General features: G+C 35.0%; 1 protein-coding gene across 1 annotated transcript in view; it reads right to left on the bottom strand.

Moving 5' to 3' along the window:
• Positions 1-1,382, bottom strand: part of SARC_08071 (hypothetical protein) — a gene marked incomplete at its 3' end in the record, with an annotated part of 4,897 nt that overhangs the window by 2,287 nt on the left and 1,228 nt on the right. The window contains exon 2 of the mRNA XM_014297963.1: positions 257-526. Within this exon, the coding sequence (XP_014153438.1) occupies positions 257-526 (270 nt within the window). The remainder of the gene's footprint in view (positions 1-256; positions 527-1,382) is intronic.

The raw sequence follows: 1,382 nt of genomic DNA, 5'->3' as shown, positions 1-1,382 counted from the left end.
ACATATATATAAATATATACATATACATATATATATACAAATATAAATATATATATATATATATATAATATACAAATATAAATATATACAAACACAAATATATACAAATATATATAGATATATAAATATATATAGATATACACACACACACATATATATATACCTCTATATCCGAATAGCGTTAGTGCTTGACATACTACGTAGATCTGATGTATTCCATATATGTGATGAGCTAAAACTAAACAATCGTCGGTACCTTGTCTAATCGGCTCGGGTCAGCGCCCGCCTTTTCACACAATATCTGCGCAACCTCTATATTGCCACTCCGAGCCGCCCAATGTAGTGCCATTTGGTCGAACGGTAATTCAGGTTTGTCTAGCGAGGCCCCAGATTCCAGCAGAAGTTTGGTCACGGAATGGTTGCCACAGTACAGGGAATTGTGCAACGGCGACACACCCGAATTGGTGCGGATATCGAAAACGGCTCCAGCTTTGATCAAAATATCAACCACCTCTTTATTGCCTCCCTGAACGCGTGAGCATGAAACACTATGAGATCATAGCTCTGTTTGCTGCCGGCGGCTCCGGTCAGATACAAATGAATACAGCCAACGCCATGTACAAGCCCTCGTACCATATCTCTTTAGTACCTCTGAATATATACGCGGGAAACAACAACAATGTGAACTCCGTCGATATTTTTATTTGTGTACACAAGTGAGCTTCCATTCGATACAGCATGTAATCAAACTCGCTACCGAAAGTAGTGTTCAAACACACTTGCTGACATATGGCACTGTCTATATAAACATACTTCATATCATAATTCAACCTCGGCTTTAGCATTTCAAAGCTGCTTAATACAGCTTGGTTCAGTATTTTCTCGGTTTACACGCTCAGTGATAAGTGCAGCTTGCAATAAGATAAGTCAATTTCCTTTCTCGTGTCAATGAGATAGCGGATAATACTCGCTTGCCGTTCATAGAGGTCCGAATCAGTCAATGGACGTTCCTCTTGACATTAAAATGCATTTGCATATATATAAAAATATATATATACATATGCATACATGCATATATATATATATATATATATATATATGTATATATACATATACTATATATACGAATATATATATGTGCACACATACACACACACATACACACACACACATATATATATATACGCAAATATATATAAATATATATACATATACATATTTATATATATATATATATATATGTGTGTGTATGTGCGAAAATGTGCACACATACCCACACACACGCACACGTACACAAACAAACTCTCACCCTCCCACCCACACAAACATATATATATATATATATATATATTTATATATACATACATACATACATACATACA

Source organism: Sphaeroforma arctica, assembly GCF_001186125.1.
Source record: "Sphaeroforma arctica JP610 unplaced genomic scaffold supercont1.691, whole genome shotgun sequence".
Lineage (NCBI taxonomy): Eukaryota > Ichthyosporea > Ichthyophonida > Sphaeroforma > Sphaeroforma arctica.
This window is presented reverse-complemented; position numbering and strand designations above follow the sequence as displayed.